The sequence below is a fragment of the Coenobita brevimanus genome, chromosome 85 (assembly GCF_032717465.1).
Source record: "Coenobita brevimanus isolate Jiangsu-jjx chromosome 85, ASM3271746v2, whole genome shotgun sequence".
In the NCBI taxonomy this organism is placed as follows: domain Eukaryota; kingdom Metazoa; phylum Arthropoda; class Malacostraca; order Decapoda; family Coenobitidae; genus Coenobita; species Coenobita brevimanus.
The window spans coordinates 5,917,900-5,936,648 of record NC_137038.1 but is presented as its reverse complement, the minus strand read 5'-3'; the positions used below and the strand labels follow the sequence as shown (position 1 = coordinate 5,936,648).

The following is an 18,749-nucleotide window of genomic DNA, read 5'->3' as shown; positions in this document are numbered from 1 at the left end:
ACGGTAGATGACCAACATACTCCCTTTAGTGCTATTACAGGATCAAAAAATCTCAACAGTTACCTCTTGGGGATTATTTATTACTTAAAAACACTTTTAAATGATGGCTGTACAGAATAAGAAAATTAATGAATTCTCAAACCATGAAGAAAAAACAGGATATCATATCATAGTGTTATACCTGTTGTGAATCTCTGTCTAGCTTTCAATACACAGATTAGGTACAGTACACAGTTTGTAATCAGCTACCTCCTTTACCTTCTTATAGTCACATCTTCTCTTGTATTCAGTTTCAGAAAATTCCAAATATTATTCAAGTGGGTCACACAAGACTGAGAGTGTTACTACTGATACCATTAACTTTCTCATCATTGGGACAACCTTTGTATAGTATTCTATTCCAGCTGATCCCAGACATGATTTAGGCAAGACTAAGTAAAAGAGTCTGGGAGAGTTAATACATTAAGATATACACTGTATATGCAATTTTATCCTAGTTGGTGTGAGGTACGTAAAATGCTAAGTATACAATTATCTTCTGTATAACATTTTCAAAGCTGCCAACCTTATTAACTTCAAATGCCCAATGAAGGAATCAAAGTCATGGAGAAGACAGCAACCTTCAATCTGACAACATCTTGAGGCATTTCATTTTTGCTACTTACAGATAGTTTTACTCAGTTCGAGAGAACTATTTCAAACTGGAGAGATTAACCACAGCCTTGATTAATTCCCCTGGTGCAAGAGGTTTTTCTCAACTTTAATAACATCATCTGGAGGCAGCAACAAGAAAAAAACAAAGATGTCATCAGACTGTGGGAATTAGTAAGCTATCAAGCAAAAGCAGATGTCTTTGGGAATACAAACACCTCTAATTCTGTACTAAACATGTGCACATACTGCAAGCTGTACTGTATAAAATACAGTTATACGGTGTATCACAGTGTGGACAGTCATAAAAATCTACGTAGAGGTATACGCAGTAGCCTACGTATTCACCACAATATTCTTCCCTGTCTCTCTCTCACCCTTACTCTACATTGCACTTTTTACTTGTAAGGCACTATACTTGTGCTGTAACCTTCCCAAAATTCTACAAGGCAGATTTCATACACCAAAAACTTTAATGCTCTAAGAACTTAAACAGACCAGTGAACATATATATACATGAAAGGATTTTTTGTGAACATATATATACATGAACAGATGTCACTGGTCTTACTATGCAGTTACTTTTAACCTATTCAGTCTGATCATGTATTTTCAATTTTACTCATCCTATTTTCAAACAATTTCATGCAAGTCTGAAGACTCTTTGGACTGAAGGTTAGATTAGCATTCACTTATCTTTTCACCACAAGAGGTCTTCTGTAAGTGTAATAGGGTTGTTTGGATATAGCAAGAATAACTCAATCTAACATGTAACAGGACTGAAGGGGCTAAGAATTGCAATATCTGGCTTGATGTGATGAAAGTATTCTAGGCACAATTTTTTTTTTTTTTTTTTCAGCAGGTAATATATAAATAATCTTTTAATACACAGATGGTTTGCCTTTATATACAAATCTAATACATATACAAAAGGAAAAGAGAGATCTCTGGATACCCAGACACTGGGTATTATGTTTTATGTTTAATTAAGGAAACTTTGTTCACATCATAATTTTTCATCATTTTGTTTTACATCTGTTTTCCAGGTAACAAGGGTCAGACAGGTTCATCTAATAGATTTCTCGAGCTTGCTCTACTTCGTTCCAGCTTTCTATTATTACCTCCAGATATACGGTCAGCAGACAGCACTTCATCCCATGATTTCCTCAGCCTACTTTTCCATCATTGGTCTGGCACCACAGAGCTTCCACACATTCTCAGGCAACTCATTCGGTCCATCCTCTCAGCATGTCCAAACTATCTGTCTTCGTATTTCAATTCCTTGCTAATGCCATCCACACCCAGCTGCCTTCAGTCTTCACATTTCTACTTCCTTCCTAATGCTACCCACACCCACCTATCTTCAGTCTTCTTGTTTCTACTTCCTTCCTAATGCTACTCACACCCAGCTATCTTTGGTATCCTCACTTCTACATCCTTCCTAATGCTACCACACCCAACTGCCTTCTCAGCTCTTCAAGGATGTCCCATCATACAGCTTCAGTCTACATATCCATCAGATCAATCTCATACTGTGTCTATATCCACTGGACCATTCTCAAGAAGCTTTGTTCCAATCTCGCATTATACCACCCTCTTTTACAACCTACATTTCTTAACTGCCACTTATATTTCATGCCTGTCTTGAGAAATGCTTTGGGCACTGTAAGCGATGTCATACTGTGATACTCACTGAAAACATTGTGCACTCGTGGTTTTTAGGAACCCTGTCTGCAACGATCTCTTAATGCACCAGTATATCCTTGATTTTCAATCAATATATGCAAATTGGGAAAACTGCACCATTATTCTAAATTAACCTTTTAACATTTTAGACACTAACACTTAACATTCCTTGGGGAGGGGGAGAGAGAGAGAGAGAGAGAGAGAGAAAGAGAGAGAGAGAGAGAGAGAGAGAAACTACTGTGTGTGTGTGACACCTGAAAGTTTTGCCTAACCTAACACTTTTCATCCATACATCATCCCATCCTTTACTGCCCCATAAGGAGCACAGAGGCCTGGGGTTAGGATACTCAGTTCAGCAAGGGCACTGGAAGTGACATGGGGGGAGGGGGTAGAGGAGGGTTGTTGCCCTTTTTGAATTTCTGGTGAGGGAACAAATGGGGGCTTTTGCCCCGCCATTATCTCATCATGAACTCGTTACAAATATGGTATGCAGCACCAACAACAATTAATAAATATGAATACATATGCTACAGTATGTTATTCTTAACAAAAGTAGTTTTCCTACAATACTCAATCAAGTACCTGGTTACATCTAAAAATCAAATAATTTCATATATATATATACATACATATATATATATATATATATATATATATATATATATATATATATATATATATATATATTTTTGGTAGGTGGGGGCGTTCACCATTCACTCACTCGATGTAGTGCTGCTCTCGGGTGTCTGCCCTTTCCTCTCTTTCATCCTTCTTTCCTTCCGTCCTCTTCTGTCCTTCATTCTTTCCTTGTCCTTCTGCCTACGGGTGACTTTCCACTCCCTCTTCGGTCTTTCTTTCCTTCATTCTTTCCTTTTCCTTCTGGCTGTGGGTGACTCAACACTGAGTGACAAGCCAAATGGTTTCCTGTACACCAAGAAACCATTTACTATGCTGAGTGGTAACCATATAACCAAATTTTGGCACCTGGTGGTTTAGTGGGTACTCATTGCCCTCCAGTCGGATTGAGCCGGTGAAAGTTTATATTCAAGGGGTGGTTGGGGTTGATTGCTCATGTAATGCCACTCAGGGATGAGTGAGGCTGGTCACTCTCATCTTAAATGTCGAGACCAACTGCCTAGCCCCGGGCTCCTACGCTCCTCGTGGGGCAATGTAGGATTGGATGATGGATGGATGGATGGAATATATATATATATATATATATATATATATATATTTATTTATTTATTTCTAACAGTCATATCTAAAAAAAAAAAAAATAAATAAATTTCTATCAGCTATATCTTAAAAAAAAAGGTAAATACCCTTGATAATAATATTACCCGACCTGACAGCCACAGCTGCCAAGCTGGATATATAATGCTGATGTCAAAACTGATACCATAGCTCTGCACCTTGGTGCAAAACCCACACTGTAATTATGTTGTTCAACACCAATTTGTCTGGCCAAGCAAACCCATCGGCCACAGCCAAACAAGTGCCCCTGCAGGGCTGTTCTGTGCAGTGAACTAATAATACCTTGTTGTTGATTGCACCTTGCAAAATCAAAGTATGGGGAATGGCGTGGAAGTTTGGTTCCTAGACGGATGCCCTATTTGAGTCTCTCCATCCACTTAACAGGGGCACCATCGCAGGCTCCACTTCACCCCATGATCAGGTTATATGGTTGCCACCCAACACTGTAAATGATTTCCTGGGTTACAGGAAACCAATAGCCTTGTCTCTCTGTGTAGAGCAACCTGAAGAGGAAACAAGGGTAATCAAAAGCAACAGGAAGGAAAGGGAGAAGTTAGAAAAAAAAAAAGGAGGGCAGACACAGAAGTTAAACTAGAGGGGCACTCAGTGGAGCACGTCTCTCTGACAAGGGCAACGTAATTTCCAAACCACTCTTCATAATGGGTAAGGTTTTCTCATCACTGAACAGGGTTTTTCAGAAAGTGTTTTCTGGATCCAGAACCTGCAATACGATCTGGATCGGTCCCATAATTTTACTGATTGTTCCCTGGGACATGGGCTATCGACCCACCAAATTTGGTCCAAATCTCTCTTTTGGTTTTTGGTAATACTACAAACAAATAAACAAACAACAGGGATGAAAACATACTCTCCCTGTCAGAGAGAATAATAAACGTGAAGGAAGAAACAGGCAGCACTATATCAGGTGGATGATGGTCATCACCACCTATTAATACTGGCTGTACTTTGCCTCCCCCCCTCCCCCATGTTGGAATGCTTCTGGAGCTACTGCAATTCAAACACTTGAGACAAGAGTGACCAATAGCATGGCTCAGCAATAAACTCCAACCACTTATCAGATGTAAATCCATTTTGCATGTGCCTGGTTGGACTACCAAAACCCTGACACCACTAGGTGTCCACATGTTGGTTATCCTATTTGCTGATATATAGTACAAACATCCAGCAGAGAAACTAAACCATATACTGTACAGTCACCCCTTAACATCTGCAGTTTTAACATACTGTACAGTACACAGTTTTCAATATCTGTGGATGGCTACAGAAAAAAATATATATATCTCTCGTTGAACTCTACTGACGTTGTAACATTATCCCAGGCACAGTTCGAGGCTGTTTTAGCACAGTAATGGCATTATCCAGTGAATGAAATGTACTGTAACACTCTTCCTTTTGGAGGGAGCAGGGATGAGCACAGTAGTCAGGAGTACACTATTCATTATTTTTAACTTTTAGTGTTCTTGTATTAAATAAAACAGTTGTTTAGTGTTCTTGTATTAAATAAAGTGGTTGTAAACATGCACAATGGGTTTTTCTTTAGTTATATAAGGAAATGGGAGTCCAAAGGTGTTTTTAAGGGGGGCCGCAGATATCCGCGGATTTTTAATATTCGCGGGTGTGTCTGTTACCTAACCCCTGTCGATGTCAAGCGATGACTGTACACACATACTGTATACCTCAATTCACCATAATAAATATACAGTGCTCATCAAAATGGCATTACCTTGAATTCCAGGACACAGACCTAAAAATTATAAAGTCATATGCTTAATGACACCATCATTAGCCATATACTTAATGACACTATCATTATAGTAGATTAACTCACTGAACCTACATGACAACCTTAATGGTTTACTTTTGCTGCTGCCAGACAAATTTTTTTCAACTTAGCAAAGACCTCACACTGAAAGGGTTTAAGAAGGCAGTACCTAAACCCTTGTATTTCACAAAGCCTATCCTAAGGCTGAACAAAACTGTCTGGGGGATAATTAGAATAAAATTAAAGATATCACCAGGCTGAATGAGCGAACAGCCATCACGTGCATGGGAAGATATACAGTAATCACTCCAATATCCGGATCAATAGAGCCATCGGTAGGTTCGGATATTGGTTTTGTCCGGATATTGGGCCCCAGCTTATGGACTTGTACTTACGGACCCTAACACAGAGAAACACCTATACAACTCCCTCCGGACATGCATAGCACCTATTTAACACCCAAATCACACCAATAAGGCACATAAATGACTGAAATAAATGCAATAGACACATAAAATGTGGGTTTAGAAGTATGTTCATACATTAATAAACATTCTGGTACTTATGGACTCTAACCGAACCTAACCTAACCGAACCTAACCGAACTCTGAAAAACCCATTCCTACTGCACATGCATGAGGTAAGTTTAGTATGGAAAGAAGTACAGTATGACACTTTCTGGTAAGTATAGTATGGGAAAAAATACAATATGAAACATTCTGGTAAATATAGTATGGAAAATAGTACAACATGAAACATTTTGGCTACTTACAGCAAGTCCCTGGCCACCTCGATGAATAACCGCCTCCTCTCGGACTCTGACAGTAAGAACGATTTCCTGAAGCACTTGCACTACACTCTTCCTGAAGTCTTGCACTGAACTTAGTCACTAACACACAGAAGTCCGTTCTTTTCACAGTGTTCACTTTAGTCCAAATAATGTTCCATTAAATTTAAGTGTTGCACATTAACTTTTCCCAAGTTTTTTAAGTTTCCAAAGCCAAAACAAAGAAGGTTAGTTACGTTAAATTTCTTTTCTACTTAGTCTTTTCTCCCAACTTGAAAACCTTAACACAACACACCGTTTTTTTCACTGCACAACACTCAAAATTCCCGTGTGGTCTAGTGGAGAAGTTCTTGCTGTTTATTCACTGTCAGAGCCCGAGAGTATCACTGGCAGGCGTCCAAGGGGTGCATCGGTGGGTAGTGGTGATGGCGTACCGACTACAGAAGACTCTGAAGACAGCCGCAAACTCACGTCGAGCGGTGACTCCACTGTAGCTGATGTGCTGGGCTGTGGCTCGGAGCATGAGGGCCTGTCTTGGGGAGGCAACGGAGTGGAACCAGGGCTTGGCACAGCGGGGGTCACGGGCCTGAAAAAACTGTCAATCGTTGACTGACGCAAGGACCGACGATTCTGGCGATTGATGATGCGCTGCCGGAAAGCACGCACTTCCTCCACGAGTCCCAAGGGCCCCATCTCCCTGTCGCAGTCCGGGTGTTCCAGGTAGTCTAGGACGAACTCTAGATGTTCCCGGAGTGCGCTCAGCTTGGGGATGGCTGGAGTAGTGTCCTGCTGGGCGGAGTCTGCATCATCATCGCCTTCGTCGTCGGAATCTTCAAGTTCGGGACTGACACCAGCAACCGAAGACGCGATCTCGATATCAGACAACGTCTGATACCCAGGATCGCCCTCGTCGTCGTCCAACCACTCACGAACATCGTCCACATCAACATCGTCGCCGTGCGTACGTAGCCGTGCATGGAAGTCATCCACGTCAAACCCTAGGAAATCGTACTCCACATCTGTTCCGAGAAGCAGACGAGACCAACCATTTTCAAGAGTTTTCACAGGGACTTCCTTCCATGCACTAGCCCAGTTGTACAGCGCAGACTTGATGTTGTAGCGGCGAAGGTTTTCCAAAGTCCGCTTGCCTCGAGTGTCACGTCCTTCCCTGCGCTCGTCCTCGTCCTCGAGAACCACCATCACCTCGTCCAGGAACTTCCGACGGTACAGGCGCTTTGTTGCCACGATCACTCCTTGGTCCATTGGTTGAATGAGAGCAGTCGTATTAGGTGGCAGAAACATGCACCTAATACGGCCATTCTCAGCAACCAAGTCCTTGTCGCACGGGTGGGCAGGTGCATTGTCGAGGAGAAGGAGAGCCTTTACCTGGTCGCGAGGAATTCCCAGTGTCTTCGTCTGGTAATGTATGACCTCCTTGACGAAGTGATGGTGAAACCAGTCTTTGAAAATCACAGCTGTGAACCATGCTTTCAAAGAATGGTACCATACGACAGGAAGGACATCCATCACCCCACGAAGGCACCGAGGCTGCTTTGCACGGCCAACAATAACGGGCTTAAGCCGGTGCATGCCGTTAGCATTGGCACAACACAAAGCAGATATCCGTTCCTTAGAAAGCTTGCGGCCAGGTACACGCTTCTCCGTCTCATCGGCGAGAGTGTTCGTTGGCACCGAGCGATAGAATAGGCCAGTTTCGTCAGCGTTATAGACTTGACCGAGAGTGAGGCCCTCCCTGTCGATCAAGCCTTTCACCTTGTGCCGAAACTCGTCCACTCCATCCTCGTTAGCGTCCAATGCTTCGCCATGTGCTTTACGGTTAGTAAGGCCATGTCGCAACTTGAACGCGAAGAGCCAACCCTCGGATGCCTTGAAGTCTAGGGCGTCGTGAAGCCTTGCAAACTTCTCAGCAGCAGCCTTCAGCTCCGTTCCACGTACCATCACACCAGCTGCACGTTGCTGTCGATACCAAATCAACGTGGAGCGGTCGATCTCTGCATACTTGGGAGTAAACATAACCTTCCTCTCCACGTTGCGTTTGCTTCTCGACGAGAAGTCAGCCGTGTACTGCATGAGCTTGTCTCGGGAACGCTTGATATCAAACAAAGTCCACCGGGCCAGGTTGAACTCGCGGAGAATGCGAGAGGAAGACCAACCCGCATCAACCTTCTCCAATATCTCCCGTTTCTTCTCCAGAGTCAACACCACTCTCTTCCTTTTCTCAGGAGGCGGGGCCATCATCACACACACTAAGAGTAGGGCAGAGAGCAGCAGGAGGCCTTGCAGCAAGTACGGCACCACCACAAAAGCGAGCACGTGGGCAGCCATGACGAAGAGCGCAGGTCCAGTCGCGGTGAGAGACAGGCGGGAAGTGGGGAGGATGCAGCGGCGCTCTATCGGACGTCGGAGGAATGACGAACCAAAACAATGCTCTCACGCGGCGCGCGCGGCAAGTTCAAATTACGGACGGCAAAAAATCGGTTTTTTTTCCAATTTTTTTGGATTTTCGGACCATTTTGGGAATGTTTGATCCCAGGACGATAAGGTTCGGTTAGTGGGGATGTTCGGTTATTGGGCGTCCGGATATTAGAGTGATTACTGTACGCTACTATACAAGGGGACACCTTATTACTTATCAAATATTCTCTTTAATCTCACAAATGGTCGTACTTTATCTACTTAACCCTCTGACTGCTAGGATTTCGCTCGGCTGAACAAAACTGCATAGAAGTGAGTGTGGCGGGGGGGGGTAAAAAATTGCACCAAAAAACAGCAAAAGGAATACTTGAGATAGTTTTGAAGGAAATCGTCCACTGTTAATCTGGATAAAAACAGCCAAGTGCATCACCAGCAGCAAAAGGATTAGCCACACCTCACCTACTTTACACTTTCCCAGTTACTGATGTACTTGGATACTGTATTCAAGCTAACAACAGATGATTCTGATCAGCTTATGGAATTATTAGCATTGTAATTAAAGAGTCCAAAACTACAGTACCTCCAACAACTCTTTTAACTGCTGAACTCTCCCTTAACTAAACAAAATCATCATGTTTGGGCCTGAGTAAAATATCCAAGAGCATCCACAAGAGTGAGAGGATTAAGGAAAATGTATGGCAGATGGGTTGAGCCATGTGGATAATTCTACAAGGTACAGTGATTGGTAAGTGAACGTTTTGTTGCAATTATGGGACAAGACTGATCCAAAATTTTTAATATTTAGACTATAACACATTCATGTTTAAATTACAACTTTTGAAGGCATTAAAGACTGATAAATCAATTGTCAAAAGCAACCTGTACACAGAATACAATACAAACTTCAGCACCAAACATTAACCCTGAAGCCCAATGATATGTTCTTCATTTAAATCAAGCTACCACAAAATGATTTTGCTCAAATATGGGAGGATCACTGACTGTAAAGGGGTTAATGGAAGCCATCTCTAAGCTTGTAATCCTCCAGTTGGGAAGTCTCCCAGAAGGTGAATAAAAGACAAAGTACCAAGAATAAAATAAGAACTACACTACATGACCGGAGTGTATATATATATATATATATATACTGTATATAATACCCCATCTTACCACCAAAGACACACACAAACTGCTCTCAGTTTCCAATAAAAACAAAATACAGTGAGCCCTTATGTTTCGTATGATTTGGGTTTCGCGATATGCCTTTCACAGAAAAGCCCAAAATTTCTAAGAACTTTTTCACAATCAAAAATTCATCTTTCGAGTCAATAAACAGGGCGCCAGTGGGCAAGGTGATCGTCAGTAGTTGTCCACCATGTTGTTTGCACAGTTCCCGTCAGCAGTCAGACAGTGTGTGCGGTGCTCTGGTAGTGATTGAAGCCGCAGTTACTTTTTTTTGCCTTCCCCTTTGCTCAGATTTTGTTCTCGTGTGGTCTACCTGTACTGCATTATGGCTTCCTCTTCATTCATTAGAGGACCAGGAAATAGTAGTGACACTGAAATACCGAGAAGTTCAAAGGATGGAGGCAACAAGAGAAAAAAATGTCGTATCAAGTATTTTCCAGGTTGGTGATACATTTATTTAATGTTTCTTAACATTTTTATCATATTCATACGGTTGTCAGTTACTCTGGTATCCTGTGTTATTAGAATTATATCTCAAAAGTGAGAAAGAGAGTGACTTTGGAAGGGGCTCCAGAACCAATTAGATTTTTTACCACTGAACTAATACTTTTCGGTTCTCAAAATTCAGGCGTCACGCCAACCTCATGGTACCAATTGGAAACAAAACTTATGGGCTCACTGTAGTCATCATCAATATAGCATAAAAATTACAACTATGGATAATACCAGACTACTGAGAATACTCTATACCACAACTGTAATAATCTTCAATCCATCTACTGTTTGATGTTGCATCCTGAGAGGGATAATCTCAAAAAAGTTTAACACCATTTCATGACAAAAGTGACATTTCTAACACTGTTCCACATCTCCATATCCTACACAACACTATGCTCCTTCACTCCATCTCTTCACTTAGTTGTCTCCCTCTTCTTCCCATTCTGTGCCCCTCATTATCTCACATCTCATCATTCATCCTATTTCTCCGATCAATAAAAAAGATATTCACACATCAGAATAACTCTATGCTTAAATATTAACTACATGCAGAGTTAAATCAGTGGTGGTTAAAAAAAAAAAAAAAAAAAAAAAAAAAAAAAAAGCACCATCATTTTAACTTATTTTGAACCTCATTCAGTGATATATTAGAAGAGAAACTCCAATGGACATAATCTTACAACTGCTATAAGGATGGACAAGCCCAACTTCTAGTTTCTTGTGATTTGTGAAGCTCATGATTTGAGTAAAGTGTCTTACCTCTATATCTCTCTGTTGAAGATCTTGTGTGTATCATAAAATGCACGCTAACCACATGTCATGTCTATAATGTTATCTTCATCACCAGCTTATCAGTTCATTGTAAGCTAAAGACATCTCTCTACTTTCCCCATGTCAGCTTACTCGTCGTCAGCCTATGCAATCCCTGCTCCACAAATTCAAGCCTTATTATTCCATTTGGTTCTCTGTCTACCTATTCCTCTCACTATTTGTCCATTTTTTATCTACTCTATAAAAGGTATAGCTTACTATCTTCATTTCTGCTTTTCAGAAGCATCAATTACATCTTCTACTTTTATCTGTCCAATTACAAACAGGTGTTCCTAAATGACTTAAGAACTGAAGGCTTGTCTTTCAACCTTCACATTCTCGCCTTCAAAGATTAAAACCATTCGCTTTCTGTAACAACTGTTCCTTCCTTCTTCTGTCCTCCTTTTCTTCAATCTCTCCTCATCCTTGTTTTTGGTTGGCTCTACACTGAGTAACAAGTCAAATGGTTTCCTGTACACCAGGCAACCATTTACTAAAAGGTAACTATATAACCAAATCATGGCGCCTGGTGGTTTAGTAGGTAATTAAGGTGCTCCAATAGGACTGAGCCAGTGCAGGTTTATATCCAAGGGGTCAGTGGGATTTATTGCTCATGTAATGCCACTTAGGGATGAGTGAGGCTGGTTACACTCATCTTAAATGTCAGGACCAACTTGCCTAGCCCCAGGCTCCTATGCTCATAGGGCAACAAAGGATTGTATGGTGGATGAATGAACCAACTGCTTCAAGACACTAGAATTTCACCATGAAGCACTTAAAGGGAATGGAAGTCAATCACAACTAGGCTACCATTCAGTGTGACAGAAGCACAAACACAAACATCTTCACGATTTGATGGTGATTTAACTCACGGATAAAGGGAACTGCAGCAAACTAATACTAATTACGTGTGAAGCAGTGAAATGTTTCACTGACCCTGAGCCTCTAAAAAATATCAATCCCTCCAGTCAAATAATTTTTCTTTTTAATCCTGTTTTTGTTATCACTAAAAAAATTTATTTCAATCACAACAGACCTCTAGTAGGGAAGGAGTTGATGATGGGTATGGCTAACCTGTTTTGGAAAGTCTCCCTAAAGCTAAACAAAACTGTCGATGTAGCCAGAATGAAATGGAAAAGCATGCCATTGGACTGAAAAGGTTTAAACACAAAACTCCAAGCAATGATACTGCTGCAATGAGCTAAATCATAACATCTTGCTATATCATTATCCAACCCAATCTTCTTTTAATAATTATTGTTGAAGAGGAAATACAGTAAGTAATAATGTAGGAGGTTAAACATGAACAACAGAACTAAGCATAATTTTCCTGTTATATGCAGGGTCATATATACAGTAACAGAACAGCACAGCATATGGTGTAAAATACAAGATAAACATGAAAACAAGTTACCTAATGATCACTAGTAACCTAAAAATAGAAGTAACTAGCTGCTTACACACCATACACCATGTTCTATATACGATAATGTGATTATAGGTGATGGAACAACTGTGTACAATGAAGCAATATTTGGACAGGTCAGTACATTAACAGCACTTGTGTCGCAGGAACCATGTTAGCTTAAGGCACTTCACTGGACGTATATGGGTGTACAGGACTGTAGCATTAGTGAACACTCCACTTTAAAAACAATGAAGCATGTGGTGAATGAAGACACTGATGCAAGTATGAGAAAAAATTATACTCCTAGAGCAATACAATATGTATAAACCTGTACAGGCACACACTTAAAACATACACACATGTACATGCAAACATACACACACACACACACACACACACACACACACACACACACACACACACACACACACACAGTTCCATATACATATAATGTGTGAGTGTGGTTACTGAATGTTACCAGTGGGTACTTTTAGTACAAGATAAACATGTGAATAAAGGAAACACTCAAGAAAAAACACAAAGCATCTCTAGGATGCTATTCTCTGTTGAATGGTTAACATTCATTAAGAAATATCACAAGTGGTATATTCACCATCTCATTTAATTATACAGAAAAGATAAAGTTTGACAAACTTATGCATTACATATATAGGGAATCCTGCATCATACCATAAGACTATGGATTGAACACACAATGTTTTTCAACATTACCACAATACAGAAGAATAACAATAAAGCTAATAAGGATGTCATCATACAACTAGTCTTCTGAACTTGTCAGAATGCTCTGAATGACTAAAGACTGTTTAGTACACCATTAAAGGCAAGATCACTCTTACATAAACAATCACATCTTGAGATTCTGTTTTTAACATACTGCTTAAGCATAGTAAATTCTGCATTAAGTAATTTTAAGTATGAACTGCAATGTATTTCAACATGGTAAAACAGATATTTTACTTTATGCATGTAATGTGCACAGTTTCATGGGTATATTTAATTACCGATTCTAAACGCTTGTTCTCATTATATGACAATGATAAATATACAGTCAAGGAGGTATCCAATCCAGTACCTCTATTCATAATTATGAAAAGTATTCATGCCTAATATTACCTATTTATTCAAAGAGCTCTGATGATCTACATTTGTATTTAATTCTATCTTAACAGAAAATAAGGCCTCTAACTTCCCTGGTTAATATGATGCATAAGCTGTGATTCATTACCTAGAAATTTCCTGACAAAAGGCCCTGGATACAATGGTGCTGAGCTACAACAATTACACATCTTCAACCACAAATTAAGGCCACTGAATTGCTGTACTGTAGGTGATTCTCACAATATTATAAAGGGAGTTTTGATTGATGCAACTATGCTAAACCCCTTGCTGATGACACATTTCTTAATTTTTATTACTGTTCCTTCCAGACTATTTTATTAAACTGATGAAGAGACACCATATTTAGCATCATCAGGTGGGAGCAAACGCCAAGGGATGCATGGGCTCACTCACACATCGATTCCACCCTCAAGGGTCTCTTTAAACAACCCTCTAGGCAGCAAAGCTTTCCCCTCCAAGTATTTCTCAACATGAACAATCGACCTGCTCCAGCCACAAGTTTCATGGCTTTCCCCTTGGTCTCCTCCACCTCAGGTTAGCTCTCAGAGATTCCCATGAGCATGATCAACCTCCGGAAAATGGGCCAAGTGCCCGTATAACTGGAGTTGGTGCTGATGTATTATGAGGGAAATAGGCTTCAATTCAGTTTCACAGAGTAGTTGCTTGCTTGGCACCTGGTTGTACCAGCAAATATTCCATGATGCTGCAAAGGCACTTAGCACCAAAAGAGTTAATTCACCACTTCAAGTCACTGTTTCGTGTCCATGTCTCGCAGACACAGAGTATGACAGAGCACCACTGCTTTGAAGATGCAGATTTTTTTTGTCTTTCTGCAGAAAGAAAAATGACAACAGTAAATATCAGAGTTGAATAAATTCATAACCCCGTTAGCCAGACTGATGTGACAAGAAATCTCATCATCTGACCTACTGTTATTATGGACCTCACTACCAAGATATGTGAACCTTTCCAAGACTTCCACATTCTCACAGCATGCTTGGACAGCCTGAAATGCTTCATCCAACAAGCTACCAAATGCCTGGACCTTGGTCTTGGCCCAAGAGACATTTACTGTAATCCCAATGGCTTCGCATTCTTGTGAAATTCCTCAAGGGCTGTCAGTATCTCCAATGACTCCACTAAGATAACTGCATCAACAGCAAAGTCAGGGTCAGTATCCCTAAAATAGCCAATTGTTATTCCACTGTGATTCTGACTCACAGCCCAGCCAAGTACCTAATCCATGCATATGTTGAAATGAATGGAAACAAAGGCGTATACCCAACTTACATCAGTATATGCCAGCAATCAGTCGGATTATCTCTGTGGGGATCCCATGGAGTTGAAGGAGTTCCCATAGTACCTCCTGATATACTGTATCAAATGCCTTCTTGAGGCCTGCAGCAAGCAGACCTTCCTGATACTGAAGGCAGCATTCCTTGAGAACTCGAAGTGCTAGAATAAAGACAACCATACATTTCTTGCGTGTGAATTCTGCTTGCTCAGGCCTCTGATACTTCAGCCAATGGTTCCAGGTAATCATCAGGAGAATGAGGACAAGAACCTGCCTGGTATACTGAGCACCATAATACCATGGTGGTTACTAGTCACGCTGGTCTCCTTTCCCTTTCTAGATAGGACTAACCAAACACCCTGCCCAGTCAGGAGGCATGATACGAGTCTGCCTGACTGCTTCTATGACTGCACGTAATGTCCTGACCATGGCTTCACCCAAAGCTTTGATTGGTTCCTCTGGGATGCCACAAACACCAGCTGCTCCACCACTTTTCAACCTATCCACTGTATTCTTGAATTCCTCTGCACAGGGCAAGGTATCATCAACTGGTAGGAAAGCAGTCAATGGTTGTACACCAGCCGATGGAAGCTCTCCAGTGAGTTCGGCCATATAGAGAAGCTGAAAGTACTCAACCCAAAGAGCCCTTTATTCATTCATCCCTGACACATGCTGTCCATCTGTTGTCCAAACAGCTAACCTGAGAGGTGGGTCAAAAGTGGAGCTTCATCTGGGCTTGGTAAGCAGGTTGAAGGTCATTTGCATGAAGGTGGCCCTCCAACTCCTCGGCAATTTCCCTGACATACCTGTCTTTGTCCCTTCTCATATTGAAAGGGTTAATGAATGCTACATCTAACCCCTCCTGTCCAGAAAGTCTCTCCTAAGCTGAAAAAAATAATCTGAAGCTAGCAAATTAAAATTAAATTTAAAATGTCATCAGATTCAAGGGGTTAAAACCCTCTACTGTGATTCTTTCTCATTTATGTGAGAAGCTCATCATTACCAAAGATACCCGATGAAATTACCTTACCCAATCTCTTTTCCTAATTACCTGTAACATGTTATAGGTTTCACTGCACCATTAAACAGAAAACCAATAAGGATGATGGAATGAAATGATTAAATGTATGTGAAGATTCCGAGATCCTGGGCGTGGATGCAAAGGGTGCTTAGGTGAGTTAGGATGATAGGGTTTCCTACACACAAAAGCTCATGCTCTTTCTAATCTACTGTGAAACATGGACTGCATGAGCTAAGTCAGAATGTGGCTGTGTGGGTGCTTATCCAAAGAAGATTTCAAAGAATGTGAACTATCCAGACCTCTTTGGGAAAATCTGTGGATGTCCAGCTAGAACATGCCATGACCATATGGATTACTACAGTCTGTCCCCCCTTAACCTGGCACAGATTTTCAACCTTTTGCAGTTTGTTTTCCATTGTTCAATGGCAGAATAAATGTTACAGCCTTCAATCCTTTCCATACCACTTTTTCATGACTAGCACCATATTCTAGTGTTAAATCTCTTGTCACTGATCAGCATTCAAGATGGAAATGTGACAATTTTATGTGAAGTTAAAGTGGACAGAGTATAAAGGTCATGTGGATGAATCTATAGCCTCACATATGAATGACAGGATGTAGAACATTTTGTGATAGTTGATGTGGATAGTGCAGTAGCCAGGATACCTATGGATGCCCAAGTCCATCACATGTGGATGCTGTGAATGGCTGCAGCAGTGTAGCGGGCTTCCCCTCTCTTCCACGACCAGGTGCTTGGACGATACTGCACAAAACAAGAAACAATATAAATCATCATTATAACAATCATTCCCCCTTTTTCCCACCTAACGACTGGGTGAGGCAAAATACAGAAAGCAAAGAATGACAAAAAATGGAAACACTGCTAAAGAGTAAACCAATACCAATAAATCCTACATTATCCACTTCCAGGTGTATAAACTAGCCACAGGGAGAGACACCTCTGAACTCTAGTGCCAAGGAATGTTCAAAGGATCTATTGTGCTGGTTTCCCACTACTTCCTGGTGTTTCTATTCAATTTAGTAAAGGTCTCCGGTTCTACTGACATCAATGAAGTCTAACTCCTCCAGTATGAAGTTTCTTCAAAGGTGAATAAAATCTGGAGATGGCAAGATTAAGCAAAAAAGACATCATAATACTGAAATAGTTTGGTGATTACCAATCTGACCTATGTAAACAATAAATCTCAACCATCCCTTGGATTTAAATTAATGTGGGTCGCATCTATATGGTGTGCCATAACCCACTAGACCACTAGACATTCATTTACACCCACCTTAATAAGCATCTGTCCGGATGGTGAATGAGGGAAGAAATAAGCATACGCAACCCAACCTCCGATGCCCAGTATAAGTGCTACCAGGAATACCACACCCACCACCCCACCAACACTGCTTCCACCCTCCTCTTTATATGTAGAGGCATCTGCTGCAGGAAGAAAATAAATAAATAAAACAATAAATCATCATCGTTTTTATCATAATCAGACCCTTTTCTCAACAAAGGATGGGGTGAGGTAGGAAACAAAATAAATCATCATCTTAACCCTTTTCCCACCTAACAATGGGCTGAAACAGGATCCATAACGAATGGAAAAACTAAGTCCATGAGTTGGAGAACTATAACAGAACTATAATTACAGGTTTTGGAGAAAAAAAAAAAAAAAAGTCACAGTTGTGATGGCAGATGTGCAGATGGAAAAGAATATACCAAAGGAAGGGTTTTGGTCTGATGGAAGTACAGCAATCCCTCTATTATCTGGACAGCCATTACCTGGACCCTATGATCTGGCTGTTCAAAACCATTATTCATACATTTTTCCACATTATCTGGACAAAATGCTTGCATCCAGGGGGAAATTATGGTTACGCGAACATTTCCGCCTGGCCTGGCAGGAATGGCCCAGAGGCGCCGTCCTGTCTGGCTGGGTAGTTTACCCAGTAAAAATTGCTTGTCTATGGTTGTTGGGTCTCCTTAACCATGGTAATTGCTTGGCTGTGGCTTATAGGTCTGCTTGACTAGACAGAGTAGTGTTAAACAACAGGAACAAGTATTGTATGATGTGCTGTAGTGGCCTTTTACATTGGCTTTCAAAGTTAGGTTATGTAAGAAGGGGGGCCAGGGGAGAATTCCATTATCTGGACAAAGCCATTACCCAGACATGCCTTTGGCTCTATCATATTGGATAGTCAAGGGATTACTGTACTGAGTTTTTAACTGAGGATTGCACTGAGCTGTGTTGTGCATCCAGGCTGAGCTCTGTTGTGTATGAAAGAATGATTAATACTTATCTGCTACAGATGCACTCTGATATTTTTATTCGTGCTAAATCCAGACTGTCTGTATTTTATTCTGGTAAGGGAAAATTCAAGTACTGGTGGTGGTGTTCCCGTGGCTCCAAGCTCATCTGGATATGAACCTGGTGGATGGTACACTGGTTAATTTTCCCCTACAGTCCACCATCAGCTTTTTGGGAGAGAAAGGAAGTTGACTGCTGATTGCATAACTGGTCAGCAGAGGTTATAAGCTGCCAAGCTGGATCAGTGAGGTTGCATGATATCCATCTCCAGCACCAGCAAGGGTTAATTAAGAGTTTCTGACCTCCAGCATTTCCTTCAGCTAAGCAAAATCATCCTGTCATACCTTGCCAGATGTCTTAATCCCATAAGTGGTGGCCTCAAACAAATCGCCTCCATGTCGCCCTGTCCCCCACCATTTCACTGCTCTGCTCCCAGCTCACACCCCCATCTCTCATGTACCTCTCCACCCCATCC

The 18,749-nt window shown here is 41.1% G+C and overlaps 2 protein-coding genes across 2 annotated transcripts in view; both read right to left on the bottom strand.

Moving 5' to 3' along the window:
• Positions 1-14,932: 14,932 nt before the first annotated feature.
• On the bottom strand, positions 14,933-15,547 carry LOC145410408 (uncharacterized). The gene is made up of 2 exons (XM_080280561.1): positions 15,287-15,547; positions 14,933-15,205 (listed from the first exon to the last, which is right to left on the bottom strand). Exons 1-2 carry the CDS (start codon positions 15,545-15,547, stop codon positions 14,933-14,935), a joined length of 534 nt encoding a protein of 177 aa, XP_080136687.1.
• An 849-nt stretch (positions 15,548-16,396) lies between these two features.
• The window catches only part of LOC145410474 (plexin domain-containing protein 1-like), a 65,079-nt gene continuing 62,726 nt past the window's right edge, over positions 16,397-18,749 (bottom strand). The window contains exons 11-12 of the mRNA XM_080280633.1: positions 17,252-17,403; positions 16,397-16,719 (exon numbers count right to left, since the gene is read on the bottom strand). Of these exons, the coding sequence (XP_080136759.1) occupies positions 16,642-16,719; positions 17,252-17,403 (230 nt within the window). The 3' untranslated portion in view covers positions 16,397-16,641. The remainder of the gene's footprint in view (positions 16,720-17,251; positions 17,404-18,749) is intronic.